General features: G+C 37.9%; 1 protein-coding gene and 1 non-coding gene across 3 annotated transcripts in view; both read right to left on the bottom strand.

Annotated features, from left to right (window-relative positions):
- The window catches only part of Ralgapa2 (Ral GTPase activating protein catalytic subunit alpha 2), a 315,000-nt gene that overhangs the window by 79,033 nt on the left and 223,682 nt on the right, over window positions 1-12,285 (bottom strand). For both annotated transcript variants that reach the window (XM_070006662.1, XM_070006663.1), the window contains one exon: window positions 6,378-6,505. In XM_070006662.1, the coding sequence (XP_069862763.1) occupies window positions 6,378-6,505 (128 nt within the window). The remainder of the gene's footprint in view (window positions 1-6,377; window positions 6,506-12,285) is intronic.
- Window positions 11,078-11,184, bottom strand: LOC138817421 (U6 spliceosomal RNA). The gene has a single exon (XR_011368866.1). It is a non-coding gene; the product is annotated as a U6 spliceosomal RNA (small nuclear RNA).

The following is a 12,285-nucleotide window of genomic DNA, read 5'->3' as shown; positions in this document are numbered from 1 at the left end:
GTCATATTTCATTACTTTCTGCAACACTCAAAGTTGGAAGTCTACTCTTTTAAATTGCTAGGAAAAGTAGTAGTTTCCATTGTTTGTTTCTTGTATTCCTAGAGATGAGATCATTTGCTAGCCAAGAATTCAGAAAATGTTCATTGTTTTTAGGACAGAGAGAAAGAGAGAGAGACAGACAGAGAGAATGACAGACAGAGAGACAGAGACAGAAATAGAGACACAGAGAGACAGACAGAGACAGCGAGATAGAGAGACACGGGGAGAGAGAGAGAGAGAGAGAGAGAGAGAGAGAGAGAGAGAGAGAGAGAGAGAGAGAGGGAGAGGAAGAGAGGGACAGAGAGAGAGAGTGTGTGTGTGTGTGCGCGCACTGGGTCTTCTTCTACTTCTACTTCTACTTCTACTTCTACTTCTACTTCTGGCTTTTTTGGTGGTTAACTGAAGATGAGAGTCTCATGGACTTTCCTTCCTGGGCTGGCTTTGAACCACCATCCTCAGATCTCAGCCTCCTCAGCAGCTAGGATTACAGGTGTGAGCCACTGGCACTTAGCTTAGGTTGCTACTGTTTTAAATTCAGCCTTTCTCCATATATGAGGACTTGAGATCGATGAACTTTAGTCAAGGATTAGACCATCCAGTAGTATATGTCTTTCTTGGTCACTTTACTGAAGGGTAATCTATAACTCCTCCTTCTCATCCTTTTTTTTTTTTTCCTGTGAAATCAAGCTCCCCTTTTCTTTGCCCCTATCTCCTTCCTTCTAAATCTATCCTTTACCTTTAAATACTCTACAGTGTTCTATCTACGACTTTTCTTTGACACCCTCTATCTCCAGCAAACCTAGCATGTCTTACACTGAATCAGTTCATATCCTGTGTAGGTATCAATCCATCCCCTTGTCACTGCCATAAATCAGTGCCTCTTGGCCCCTGCTCCTCCCTTCAGAACTCATTCACAGCCCGTTAAATGCTTTTATCACTGCTATGTTCTCTGTGTGTGCCTGTGTGTACATGTGCACATCCTACACTTGACATATGGATGCAGCTGTCATTTTCAAAAGTGATGTGCTCCTTAAAGATTGGTTCATAAGCAAAAACTGTCCTCTCTTTTGAAATACCTTATTCATATTTCAATTGCTAATGTCCAGGACAGTGAGTGGCATATTGTAGGAATTCTTTAAACATGGACAAATGCATGACTAATTCTGAATGGCAAAATACAACATATAGTATGGTAAAACTTCTTTTCTAAGGTTCATGGAGATGAATAGGAGAAATGAAAGATCTGTCCAGGAAGAACTAAAGACCCACTGGAGAAGAAACAAACAGGGTTGTCAGATCTTTATGGGGAGACGTCATTTGTGAAGATATTATAAATTGGGATCAGAATTTAGAAATTATATTTTGAGGGATATGAGAGAAACTTTGGTACAATCAAATGTATATGTTAATGGAAAATGAAAGTAAATCTCATTTGTGAAAGAATGAGGTACAAAATCACTTTTTTTTAGGCAGCCCAGTACTCACCACCAAATGCTGATAGTTCTAGCTACTAGAGAGGATGAATGGCATTGAGACTATTGTTCTATTGAAGTGGACATTTATTTTAAAAAGCCACCATCTGTTTGGTTCAGGGTGAACTGCTCCTAATGGGCATGCCACATATTGTGAGACAACTTTTTCCCTGAAACAAGTTATCTGACAAGGGGAATGAAAGCCCTGGCTTAAATGGTTTTGGAAACTTTTATCAGCCGACCAGGGCTTCATTTTGGAATCTTTAGTTGGCTTGGAAACTGTAAACATAACACGTGGCAAGCTTCCCATTTGCCATGCTCTAGGCATAGGAATAGGCTTTCTGCATGCCCATGAGGGATAGAAAAGGCAGATGGTAGGTGAGTTGGCTCTCATCATCCAGAAGAGCCGTGGCCACAGGGATGAAGGCTCCACATAACAGATTTGCTTTAGCCCACGGGGGAAGTTACAGGAAAACCCAGGAAGGACAAAGAAGCAAGGCCGAAAGCACCCTACAGAGAGTGCCTTCCCAACACAGCCCTACTGTGTTCACATTTGGTGTTGTGTGACCATGTAAGACAATGGTATTTTTCAGTCTTCCATGGGCCTTTGCTACATAGTTCCAACTGTTTGATCAGTTAGCCAAGAGAACACCAAACAAGAACTCCTTTGATATTGACTCTAAGCTAGATTTGCTGTTCAGAAAAAATAATCCAAAAAACAAGCAATTTTGTTTCAGTAATGCCCCCTCCCCCAATAGACAGCTTAATCAGAAATGCTGTATTTCTTTGAATATCACTGAACAAAATTGGCACATTAATTGTCAACATTTCTATTTCTAGTCAAGTCTTATATTAACCTGAATCACAACTGACCCTATTCTATAGTAATTAAATATCAATTGTTAGCTAGGAGGGGACAAGGAGGTAAGCAAAAGTCCTCCAAAGTAATTCCACTGACTTTTTTCTTCATTTGTCATTGGGTTCAATGCCTGGCTATGTATGCTTGACACAAAAAAGCATGTGTTCCCTCTGTAAAGGATTTGTAAAAGTGAACTAAACAGAATGATTTTGTTGTTGTTGGTGGTAGTCATGGGGCTTGAAGTTGGGGCCTGGATGCTGACACTGAATTTTTTTTGCTCAAGGCCAGCACTCTACCACTTTGAGCCACTGTACCACTTCCAGTTTTCTGGTGGGCAGTTTGGCTTTGAACCACAGTCCTCAGATTTCAGCCTCCCAAGTAGCTAGGAATACAGGCATGAGCCCAAAAGCACTAAGCTTAGAATGACCTTTATTCACAGAATAGTCAATCTGTCACCCAGAAAGGTAGTGACAGAGATAAAATTAGCAGTTTGAAAATATGTTTTACTTAACAATTACAATCTAAATTTAGAAACAAAATGGTAGATACAGGGCTGCTTATAAAAAATGGAGTTCTCCTTTCTTTGTTATCACTCAAAACTAGTTAATATCTCAAGGTTACAGGTAAGAACAGGGGCAATATTGTAATTTGAACTCAGGGCATCACCCTTAACTAGGGTAGGCACTCTACCACTTGAGCCACACCTCCAGTCCTTTTATTTAGGTTATTTTGAAGTTAGAGTCTTTGCATCTTTGCCTGACTTTCTAGGAATGTGATCCTCATACTAATGCCTCTAGTTATATATCTAGTTTATTTATTAAGATGAGGTCTTGCTAACTTTTGTGTCTGGGATGGCCTTGAACTTTGATTTTTCTGATCTCTGCCTCCTGAGTACCTCAGATTACAAGCATGAGCATCAGGCTCAGATTTTTTTTTTTTGGTCCCTTAATTAAACTTTTCTTCTTGGGCAGTGTACTCAAACTGCTTCCTTCTCAGTGGATTTGATTCATATACAATACAGTTTTGCCAAGGAATATACTGCTAGGCCCTAGGAAGGGAATCAACTGTAGACACTCAGGTAGAGAGTCCAAGGCATTGCTAATCTTTTGAACCCTTAGGGGGCTTGCATGCATTTGGCTAGAGGGCCCCTAAACTCCTTCCACTGTTTTCCTCCTCAGCTAGTCCTGGCTGTTTACTCCAGGATGCAGTATGAAGATGAGAACTTCTCAAGGAGAAAGAGTCAAGGAGGCTTCTTTATGACTGCCAAGAGCTAGTTCAAGTGCTGTCACAAGAATCCTGATTACTTGAGCATTGTACCTAGAAAACATAATTTTGCCACTCAGGAATACTGACTCTGTATCCTCTGGTCTGAATGTTGCCACTCTTTCTTAAGAACTGCTTGTCTCATCCTCCAGTCTTTGCCCAGATACTCTGTACTTGGAGAGACCTCCTTGCTTCCCTGTCCCTTGTTCACCCCAACTCTCTGGTTCATTTCTTCACAAAACTTCCCCAATTCCTTTGATTATCTTCTCTGTGAAGCATTTACGTAAGAACTTGGTCTGTTCCTTGCTGTAGTCCTAGCTCTTAGCAGACAGTCCACAGGAACTATTTGTTTGGTAAATGGATAAATTTAGACACTCATAATTAAATTTGCTAGGTTATTTCGTGTTTTTCAAAGTTCAAGTTTAAGATGCGTCAATGAAGCAGCAAATTTCAGACATGTGCAGCTATGGCCTAATCAAATGGATTTCGACTTTGCCAAAATATGTGTGGATCTGTGTGTTTTAACAACACATTAAAGGAATTGTTAGCTATTAATAATTGAGGTTGGCACATATATACAGTATAGAATTTATTAACCCTCATCTACATCAGTAGCTTTAGTCTTGATGTGATTCCTTGAAAAGTTTTTAAAGTGATATGTGCTTTAAACTTTAAAAAAAAATTGTTTTCACTAAACCTGACTACTCCGAAGATGCCATACTAATTCAGTGTTTAACACAATAAAAAACATATATTTTATGAGCCCTTCGGTAGGTAGAAAAGGAAACATGACAAAAATTATAATGGATTTGTATAAAATGGTATTTATTTCTAACTGATTTTTTTTTTGGTCAGTCCAACATACTTGATCTTAATGGATGTCCAGATCATCCTAGTTGACATGAAAATGGACTAGCCAATCATCAAATAGGTCTCTTGTTTCTGCCTTCATGCTCCCTTAAAAGCATGCTAAATAAATACTCCATGCTAAAGGCTAAACTGACAGCCGCCATAAGATTAAGTCTAAAGTGCTGTGTAAAATTCTGCAGAGAGTGCCATCACCAAACCTCCCCACCAAAAGTGGAGAGAGTACAGAAGCAGGAATAATGTGGCCTGGCTCCAGGGCAGGGACCTAATAGAATGGGACCTAATAGCTCTTTTTTACTACTAATTTCTATGATAATTCTAACTTGCCACATGGCAAGTATAAGGCAGAATTTAAGTCAATGAAGTGACAAGGATTTTAATGAAAGGAATTTTTCATGAACTGTATTTGTTTACATGTATCATTCACTCTACACCCACTAGCAAAGTATCATTCAGATAGGTTGGGGAAAGTGTACTGAGAAATGTCAAACACAAATGTGTTTGGTGTGTGTGTGTGTGTGTGTGTGTGTGTGTGTGTGTGTGTGTGTGTGTGTGTGTGTGTGTGTGTGTGTGTGTGTGTGTGTGTGTGTGTGTGTGTGTGTGTGTGTGTGTGTGTGTGTGTGTGTGTGTGTGTGTCCCCTAGGGCTTGAACTCAGGGCCTGGAGCTTGAGTTCAGGAGTGTGTGTGTGTGTGTGTGTGTGTGTGTGTGTGTGTGTGTGTGTGTGTGTGTGTGTGTGTGTGTGTGTGTGTGTGTGTGTGTGTGTGTGTGTGTGTGTGTGTGTGTGTGTGTGTGTGTGTGTGTGTGTGTGTGTGTGTGTGTGTGTGTGTGTGTGTGTGTCCGTCCCCTAGGGCTTGAACGTAGGGCCTGGAGCTTGAGTTCAGGAATGTTGTCCCTGAGCTTTTTTGCTCCAGCTTAGCACTCTACCACTGAAGCTACCTTTCCACTTCTGGTTTTGTTTTGTTTTGGTTTTGTTTTTGGTTAATTGGTGATGAGAGTCTCAGAATTTTCTTGCCCAGGATGGCTTTCAACCTGGATTCCAGGATCTTAGCTTCCAGAGTAGACAAGATTACAGGTATGAGCCACAAGCACCCAGCCACAAAGTGTTTTTAATCACTACCAATACCAATTAGAGTATTTTTTATTAGGAGGTTGGATGGCTTTATAAATATCAATTTTATATAGTCACTATCTTAATCTTTTCTTTGTAATTAGAGATTATACTTCAAGGATTATAGCATGCTAATTAATGTTAGTAAAATTAGAGAAGTTATTCTGTTTTTAGAGACAAGATCAGGAATTAAAGGGGTAAGAATTAAAGATTAGGGAAGATTATGGAATTAGTACAAATGCAACTTCATTCAGGATGCCTTCTCTCCTCCCACCATGTGCAATTTCTCAGTTCTCTGGCCACCCAGAACTCTATTTGCACTTGCCACATTTTTTGGATATGTTAGGGACATTTCATTTGCTTTTGGGTTCTGGAGGCACTCTGAATGAGACTGCTATATTCCGCTCAGCATTCCATTTTATACACAATGACCTATGACACAGAGGATGGATAAAGAAACAGACTGAACCTGGGGAAAATACCTAAAGAAATATTAAGAAAGTTGCCATGAGCACCTCATGATAGTCAGAGCTTCTCAGGTACAGACTTATGTGAGTAAACTATGAATTAAATTCAAGTATAATAGAGCAGAAAATAAACAAAAAGCAACAAATGGTATGAAAATCCCAGTTAGTTTTAAAGCAGACTAAAAAAAAAAATTCTCTCTTTCCTCTAACTCAGTTTGTAATACTTACCCATCTTGAAAATGTTCCAGGACTCTAGATTCTGGGAATGTTAAAAGGTTACCCATTTTCAGTGAAAAGATACAAGCTCTGGTAAAGTGGGATGAGGCACTTCACAGCTCTGCTGGCATTGATACACGTGGCACATATAAGGCTTGGCAGCAGCTTCCCACTCACTATGGCTCCATCAAACAGAGGCCCAAAAAATGGAACCTGTTGATTCAAAACAGAAAAAAAAACACTTACTTTTAAGAAACCAGTGTCAAGCCAAAGATAGGAGAATAAATGATTGACATCTATGCGCTTCAATGGACATACAGGCTGTCACTCACTGGGCAGACTTGACCTTCACAGAACACAGGATGTGGCTTTCAAATCAAGGAAAGCAGGATTACTATATAAGGCTCCTCTATGAGGAGCTGTGTTGTCATTTATAGAAATGGCATTGTTCTTTCTAAGTGCCTACATCACGTGGATGATGCACAGTACACAGACATATTTCATTGTACACGACTAGCTTCATATCTGCCTGAAAGCAACTGGAATCTGTAACATTCTTGTCATGAATGTGAGATATATTAACTCTTAAAGGAATTGGTGGCCATTACTCTCTGGTCCTACATACAGTACTCATTTTTTCTTTCCTCCAAGCAATGTTCAAATTCCTCACAGGTAACCTACAGCTCCAGAGTCAAAATATCACCATGTGTGGGGCTACAAGAGCCAATCCAAGTTGAAACTATAAACACAAAGTATGAGTGGCTTGCCTTATCCAGTTTGGTTAGGCACACATCCCATTTGTGTTCATAACAAAGATATGGCCATGATTTTTTAAGAATTATTTTTTATTTTATTGTAAAGTGATGTACAGAGGGGTCACAGTTACGTAAGTAAGGTAATGAGTACATTTCTTGTCAAACATTATTACCTCCTCTCTCATTTTCTCTCCTCCTCAACTCTCCTCACCCCAAGGTTCATTTCCAACATAATGTTCTGTGAGTATTGTTGTTGCACGGGTTTACCCTTTGTCCTTTGTCTCATCATTTTGTTATTTCCCCCTCATTTCCCCAAATCAGATAAATGTAAATACAAGACACAGGGTACCAAAATTTAAAAAAATGAAAACAGGGGATAAAACAAAGGAAAAAAGAAAGCAAGAAAAAAAATAACTTCACACAGTACATTAAAAACAACAACAACAACAAACTCTTGTTTCCATATGTTGGAGTTCATTTCTATTAGCATCATTTTATGTGACCATATGCACATAGCTATTGAGCTATTATGATCCTCTGCTAAGACTACCCTAGACATATACTAATTACTACAAATGAAGGAAAGCATAGAGCCTATCAAGCATTGTTACCTCCTCCTTTGTTTTTCCCCTACCATCCCTTCCCTCCCTCTCCTGCGCCTAAATTGTAAAGTTCGTTTTTTTAAGCGTGTCTTGTGCATCTCATTGTTACAATGGGTCAACCTGTATCCCTATTTAAACATTTTGTTTTTCCCTTCCCCTCCCCAAATTAGAAAAGTGTATATACAAGATGAAGGGCACTGACATCAAATACAGTGAAAACATGGGTTATACCATGGAGGAAGAACATAGAAAGAAACAAAATAATCACATGGTACATTACAAATACATTAGAAACAATAGCAAGAAAGAAAAAACTACTTGTGTCCCTATCTTGGGGTTCATTCGCTTAACATCATTTTATCTGGTCATATGTACACAGCTTTTGACCTTTTCTACTTGTCTCAACATATACTAGTTATTGCAAATAGGGAAACCATGGGACCTATGTTTCTTTGGGCCTGGCTTATTTCACTTAATATATTTTTTTGCAAGTCTTTCATTTCCTAACAAATGGGGTGATGTCACTCTTTCTGATGGAGGCATGGAATTCCTATATATGTATATATATATATATATATATATATATATATATATATATATACACTATATATGCACATATGTATATATGTACGTATGTGTGTATATATATATATATATATATATATATATATATATATATATATATAAACATTTTCTTGATCCATTCTGGTTCCATATCTTAGCAATGGTAAATAATGCTGCAATAAACACAGTTGTGCTGGTAGTTTTAGTATGGTCCAGAAAGAATAGTGCTGGGGGGGATTCATTTTTTGAGCTCTAGGTTATTTTTGATATGAGGCCCTTGTCTGTTATATAGCTAGTGAAGATCTTCTCCCAATCTGTGGGATTTCTATTTATCTTGCTAGCTATATCCTTTGCTATGCAGAACCTCTGTAGTTTAATGCAATCCCATTTATCCAGCCTTTGATTTGTTCTTTCTGGATCTTTATTTAGGAGGTCTTGCCCTGTGCCAAAGAGTCCTAATGTATCCCCTATCCCTTAGTGTAGTACTTTCAGGGTATCTGCTCTTACCTTGAGGTCTTTGATTGATTTGGAGTTGATTGTAGTACAGGGTGATGTGGATTTAACTTCAGTTCTCTATACAAGTATAGCCAATTCTGCCAGCACCATTTGTTGAACAAGACTGTCTTTCTTCCATCTGATAATTTTGGCTCCCTTATCAAAGATTAGGTCTATGGGATCATTTCTGGGTCATCAATTCTATTCCATTGGTCCTCAGGTCTGTTCATGTGCCAGTATCAAGCTATTTTTATAAATACAGCTTTATAATAGAGTTTGAAGCACTATTTTTTCCTGCTAAGGATTGTTATTGCTTTTCAGGGTCTTCTATTATTCCATATGAATTTTTGAATTGCTTTTTGTATTTCCTTAAAGAATGTTGTTGGGATATTGATGGGTATAGCACTGAATTTGTAAATAGCTTTGGGCAGTATTATCATTTTCAAAATGTTAATCCTCCCAGTCCAGAAGCATGGGAAATTTAGCCATGATTTTTTTTTTTTTTTTTTTTAGCCATGATTTTTTGTGCCTGGCTTTTTGGCACTGATTTTATTATACAAGAGGAAGGTGATATAGTACATAGGTTTAGAATTTGAGTGTCATGTGGACTTTATGTATATGCCTATAATATAAACACAGAATTTATACACAGAACCACACAAATACAGCACAGAATTTATACACAGAACCACACAAATACAAATAGCTTTTACCTAATAAGCACCTGCCTACAGGAGTGAAATTTTTTCAGTTCTTAGAGAGATTCACTCTACCTAGATTTTAGAAACAAGTACCCTTGGAATACATTATACTCATACCAGCTACAAATGTATTTAGAGCCCGGGAACAATACAATGATATACAAAGTGGCTGGAAGAGCCAAATACCACATTAATCCTAAAAGTTTGTTGCAAATAGTCCTGTCTTAATGAGAGGCAAGGTAGGAAAAACATACAATTTTTGAGGTGAGGGTGAAACTTTTAAGAGGAATGTAAGATAGGTTTTAGAGAAAGAGCATATTTATTCCCACATATTTCTATCTCTACTGAATAAATCTATTCTCTAAAATAAAAAAAGATAATTTTTGTGGAAAAATTTTAATCAGGAAATTCTAAAATTTTGCCTAAAGAATTTTTTTCCTTTTTTAAAAAAAAATTGTGAAAATACCATACAGAGGGGTTACAATTATATGGGCAAGGTAATGAGTACATTTTTATCAAGCATTGTTGCCTCTTCCCCTTACCATCCCTTCCCCTCTCCACCTCCCCTACCCCTCCTTCCACCAAAGTTGTAAAGTTCATTTTTCCACATAACGTCTTATACATCTCATTGTTGTAATGGGTCCACCTGTAACCCTATGTAAACTATTTTTTTCCCTTCCCCTCCACAAAATTATACCAACAACAAATACAGTGAAAGCAGTGATTATACCATGGGGGAGGGACATACAAAGCAACAAAGAAATCATCTTATAAATATGTTGGAAACAATCGCAAGAAAGAAAAAAAGTTTGAATCCTTATCTTGGGGTTAATTTTGCCTAACATCAACTTGTCTGACCTTTTCTGCTTGACTCAGACATATACTAGTTAATGCAAATAAGAGAAACCATGGGACCTATGTGTCTTTGTGTCTGGCTTATTTCACTTAGTATAATTTTTTCCAAGTCTTTCCATTTCCTAACGAATGGGGCAATGTCATTCTTTCTGATGGAGGCATAGAATTCCATTTTGTATATATACTACATTTTCTTGATCCATTCATCTACTGAGGGGCATCTGGGTTGGTTCCATATCTTAGCTATGGTAAATAATGCTATGATGAACATAGTTGTGCTGGTAGCTTTAGTGTGGTCTTGTTTGTGATCATTTGGGTAAATGCCCAAAAGTGGGATTGCTGGGTCATAGGGGAGCTCTATGTGGAGTCTTGAGGAACCTCCATACTACTTTCCAAAGTAGTTGAACAAGTTTACACTACCACCAACAATGCAATAAGGGTCCCTTCTGTCCACATCCCCTCCAGCATCTGTTGTTATTACAGTTCTTGATTATAGGCATTCAAACTGGGGTGAGGTGGTATCTCAGTGTTGTTTTGATTTGCATTTCTTTTATGGCTAGGGATGTTGAGCATTTCTGCATGTGTCTATTGGCCATCCTTCTTTCTTCTTCAGAGAAGTTTCTCTTTTAAGTCTTTAGTTCAATTATTAACCAGGCAATTGTTTCTTTGAGGATTTGTTGTTGGGGATTTAATTTTTTGAGTTCCAGGTATATTTTAGATATGAGACCCTTGTCTATTGTATGGCTAGTGAAGATCTTCTCGCAATCCGTGGGCTTTTTATTGATTTTGCTAGCTATGTCCTTTGCCATGCAGAAAAATATGGAATGCTTCACGAATTTGCGTGTCATCCTTGTGCAGGGGCCATGCTAATCATCTCTGTATCATTCCAATTTTAGTATATGTGCTGCCGAAGCAAACACTGCCTAAAGAATTTGAAGACTACATATACTCTTTCTGGGCCAAAAATAAAAAACAGATTTTTACATGCCATGTGTTGGATAGTTATTTATTTGGGTCAAATTTCTATTAGAGGATATGGAAGAATACAGAGATTTATAAGCTGGACCTCTTATATATAAGTAACTTGCAACAAAACTACAACTATGTATTCAAGAAGAAGGAAAAATAAAGCTTTAGAGAGAATATAGGTAAAATATTCTGAAGTCATGGCATCCTTTTCTAGTTGAGGAATACAAGGGGAAGGTTTTGCATGCATCAGAGGTGGTCATGACTAAGTGTTAGCTGTAATTCATGCTGGAAAAACAGGTAAGGTAAGCAGTGTAAAACAAGAACAAAAAGATAGGATGGAACTAGCTGCCTTTGCTAGGGTAATATTTTAGTACTAGTTAGTGATACATGAAAGCTCTGCAAGTTAACAATTAAAGCATAATTAATAAAATGGAAAGAATATGGAGAAGGACAAAGAACTGCACAGAGTTCCTGAGGGACTACCATGAGCAAAATAGGAAGTCAGAGGTGGAGCCACCAACAGAAGGCAGACAAGTGGGGAGGCCTAGAAGTAGACATGCAAGAAAAAAAAGGAACTTTGAGAACAGATACATTGGAAGACATATGGAGCATCAATATCACTAGCAGATGACTGAAAAGGCAGAACAGCTGATGTGAGACACTGGATGAATGTGTAGCAGAGATCATCAGCTGAATTTCTCAACTCTATGCTACTATATTTGCCCACACTCAGCTCTTCCACTTGATGTCCTGATAATCCAAATTAAACATAAGAAAAATGAAAGATTTCACTTTACCTTCAGTTTTTCCTTCTCTAAACCTATTCCTTTCTTTATGTAGGTGTATATTTTTCCTTCTTTTCATTATTTTAATATCTAATGCAAGAAAGTCATGCTGGCCAAATTCTCTTGATTTTTGTTTGATAAAGCCTCTTTCATATTTGAAGAGCAGTTAAACAATGCATATAGAATTCAAGGTTGGTGTTCTTGTTTTTTTTCTTTCCTCACTTTAAGTACACTACTCTGACTACTCTGTTCTCTTCCATACTTCTT

Source organism: Dipodomys merriami, unplaced genomic scaffold (genome assembly GCF_024711535.1).
Source record: "Dipodomys merriami isolate MVZ:Mamm:240054 unplaced genomic scaffold, mDipMer1.0.p SCAF_7, whole genome shotgun sequence".
Lineage (NCBI taxonomy): Eukaryota > Metazoa > Chordata > Mammalia > Rodentia > Heteromyidae > Dipodomys > Dipodomys merriami.
Note: the sequence above shows the minus strand (reverse complement) of the source record. Positions and strands in the feature narration are given on the sequence as shown.